The 2,566-nt window shown below is 36.7% G+C and overlaps 1 protein-coding gene across 1 annotated transcript; it reads right to left on the bottom strand.

The window, feature by feature from the left end:
* Positions 1–106: 106 nt before the first annotated feature.
* Positions 107–2,450, bottom strand: LOC104075798 (chromosome unknown open reading frame, human C15orf48). Its single transcript, XM_009576439.1, has 4 exons — positions 2,409–2,450; positions 2,027–2,115; positions 1,170–1,230; positions 107–482 (listed from the first exon to the last, which is right to left on the bottom strand). Exons 1-4 carry the CDS (start codon positions 2,448–2,450, stop codon positions 414–416), a joined length of 261 nt encoding a protein of 86 aa, XP_009574734.1. The 3' UTR covers positions 107–413.
* Between the last annotated feature and the right edge of the window lie 116 nt (positions 2,451–2,566).

Here is a 2,566-nt window from a genome sequence, read left to right as displayed (position 1 = left end):
TTAGAAGGGCTTTTGGGTAATCTCCATTTACGGAATTTACATGGAATGTTGTAAAAATTTAAAATATGTTTGATTAAAAATATATAAAATTAAAAAATTAATGTATTTTGAGAAAAACAAAATTCTACAAAAAGTGTGAAGGCTTTTTCCATCTATAATTACCATCTGAATATTCAACATTTGACATCAAATGCCTACTAAAAATGACTATTTGAGACAGATTTTTGGACTGTGTGGATGTTGTATGCCAACTTCTAAGGCAACATGAAACTTCTCATCCAGAGTCCAAAAAATGTAGGGAGACCCTAAAAATGTAGCAGAAGCATTTCCGCACACTGATTTCAGTAGTCAAGTTTGTGCAGAAGTGATTCCACTAGATTCATAGGGTACCTTTTTGTGGCAACAGAAACTTGTCACTTCGTAAGCTTTCTGACATTCTCCAGCTCTTCTATAGGTTTCCATTTCTGATGGATTGTTAATAGCTGGAAGAAATTCAAAGGAAAATATGAGAGATTAGCAAAATCCCAGTGAGTATTTACTTCACTCCCACCCCTCCCCATATCATACATCAACTTACCAGTGAAGAAGGATTTCTAGTAGCTTTACATTTTCCTTTCATAAGTAAGCAAAAATAGCAACTGATAACGTATTTAATAATTTGTTGAACAAATATTAAATAAGTAATAATGCCAAATAATTTTATTTTTCTTTATCCTGGATGCTCTACTAAACTAAGATTTTTTTTTTTTTTCCCCCCTTCAGGCTGCAGTACTCAAAAACATTCTTAGTCAATTTTGTAATCCAGGAACAAGGTAAGGGTAAACAGCATTTCCTCTATACTCCAAGTTTCCACTGTTATAAATGGAATTGAGTAAAGGGATGTTGCGGGGGGGACGACACACCAACCAGAAGTATGCCATAAATTCAGAATCAGACCTAGAATGTAATAGCTGAATCCCTATCATTAAGTAATGTAATACTTAATGTAGGAAGATACTTTATGTAAAATAATGAATTAAGCAGTTAGTTCCACTTTTAAATAGATGTATGTCAGCTTTACATTTGTTTCCTCATAAATATTTTGCTAGTTCTTACACATTTAAGTAAAGTAATTCATTGTGTTGGAAATATATGCTATTTGTACTGACTATATTATTTGTACAAATTACCTTCTGAGGCTTGGTAGGATCGACAGTTTCCCATGGTTCTGGATTGCCACTCTTGTTAATGCTTTAAGAGAAGATAAAGCAAAACAGGTACTATGTTTTAGGGTGTGATCTCGCACACGTTTTTCTTATATGAGCAGTCTATCAACAGTAGAACTGTTCATGTAAGTAAGTAGTTCCCTGAAACACAAGTTCACAGGTTTGGGCATTTCTGTTTTAAATTCTGGGTAGGAATCAATGATGGCTTGCTTTATTTGCAGCTTCCAAAGCACCAAACAAGCCAACACTGTTCAAGTATAATGTGTTATCGTAAGGGAAGCAAGCTGAAAAATCAAAACTGAATACAGACACAGAGAAAGAGTAAGGGGATTCTTACCCTGACAGCTAAAACGCCTATTCCAATCACTTTAAAGTAAATATAAAAATTCCCAAAAGCTGAAAGAGTATAGGACTTAGCTCCAATTATTAGCCAAGCCATTAAAATACTAACTTATTGTAAGTTTATATTATCAAATGCTGTTTTTCATATACAAGTCAATAGCCTAGTTGCAACATATCTGCATGTCATCTACCTATCTGATTATTTGAAAATCTTCATAAGAACGTTTAAAACCTGTTACACCTAAAGCAAAGAAAAAATATAATCTATTAAATCAGAAGTTAGGAAATAATTGGACTATATTCCAAATTAATTAATTTCTTCAGTATTTACAATCTGCAGATATCTTAGTCATTACTAGTAGTCTGGTACATCCACATGGATTTTTTTTTTTTTTTTTTGGTGCAAAACATGATGGTCAAATACCTCTGTTGAACAAAGGTGGTTAGGGTAAACTCCAAGCAATAAGTATTTTGCTTACATCACATCGGATTTGCTGAACAGGGAATAGGCAGAAAAAGAGAACGCCCCAACTGCTGCAAAGGACACTACTCCAACCAGGGGAATGAGCTGAAAGACGTAAAATGAAGAAAAGAGTTTAAGAACTAGTGTCTGGGCTACAGAGCCATGAGAGTTACAAGGAATTAACGTGATTACCTGTTAAGGCGCATTACCTCTATGTTACTATTCACACCACCTCACTTTCAATGCATGGATTTCAACTTACACGCATCTCTTGCTATCACGATTTCATCTATAAGGTCCTCGTTATTAAATGGCAACCCCTGTGCACCTGCTTGCGCCAGCCAGCATCCCCTCGCCAAAGAGGGTTATGGCAGAACCAACATTTCTGGCAAACTTACTTCTTTTTTCGCTTTTAGTATCTGGAAGAAGCTCGTGTTCATCCTCGCTGCGGCTGCGGACCTGGAACGAACGGTTCCCTGTTACTGCACCCCAGGCCGGGTCCCCCCGCCCCAGGCTGTGACAGCTCGGCCCCTGGAGAGAGGGCAGCCCGCCCCCG

This window comes from Fulmarus glacialis, unplaced genomic scaffold, assembly GCF_000690835.1.
Source record: "Fulmarus glacialis isolate BGI_N327 unplaced genomic scaffold, ASM69083v1 scaffold48284, whole genome shotgun sequence".
Classification (NCBI taxonomy): Eukaryota; Metazoa; Chordata; class Aves; order Procellariiformes; family Procellariidae; genus Fulmarus; species Fulmarus glacialis.
This window is presented reverse-complemented; position numbering and strand designations above follow the sequence as displayed.

Coding starts and splice junctions, on each gene's coding strand:
- LOC104075798 (XM_009576439.1), bottom strand. CDS start 2,450: ATGAACACGAGCTTCTTCCAGATACTAAAAGCGAAAAAAGAA. Junction 1,231..2,026: donor TTCAGCAAATCCGATGTGAT/GTAAGCAAAATA, acceptor CTTCTCTTAAAG/CATTAACAAGAGTGGCAATC. Junction 483..1,169: donor ATCCTACCAAGCCTCAGAAG/GTAATTTGTACA, acceptor AATTTCTTCCAG/CTATTAACAATCCATCAGAA.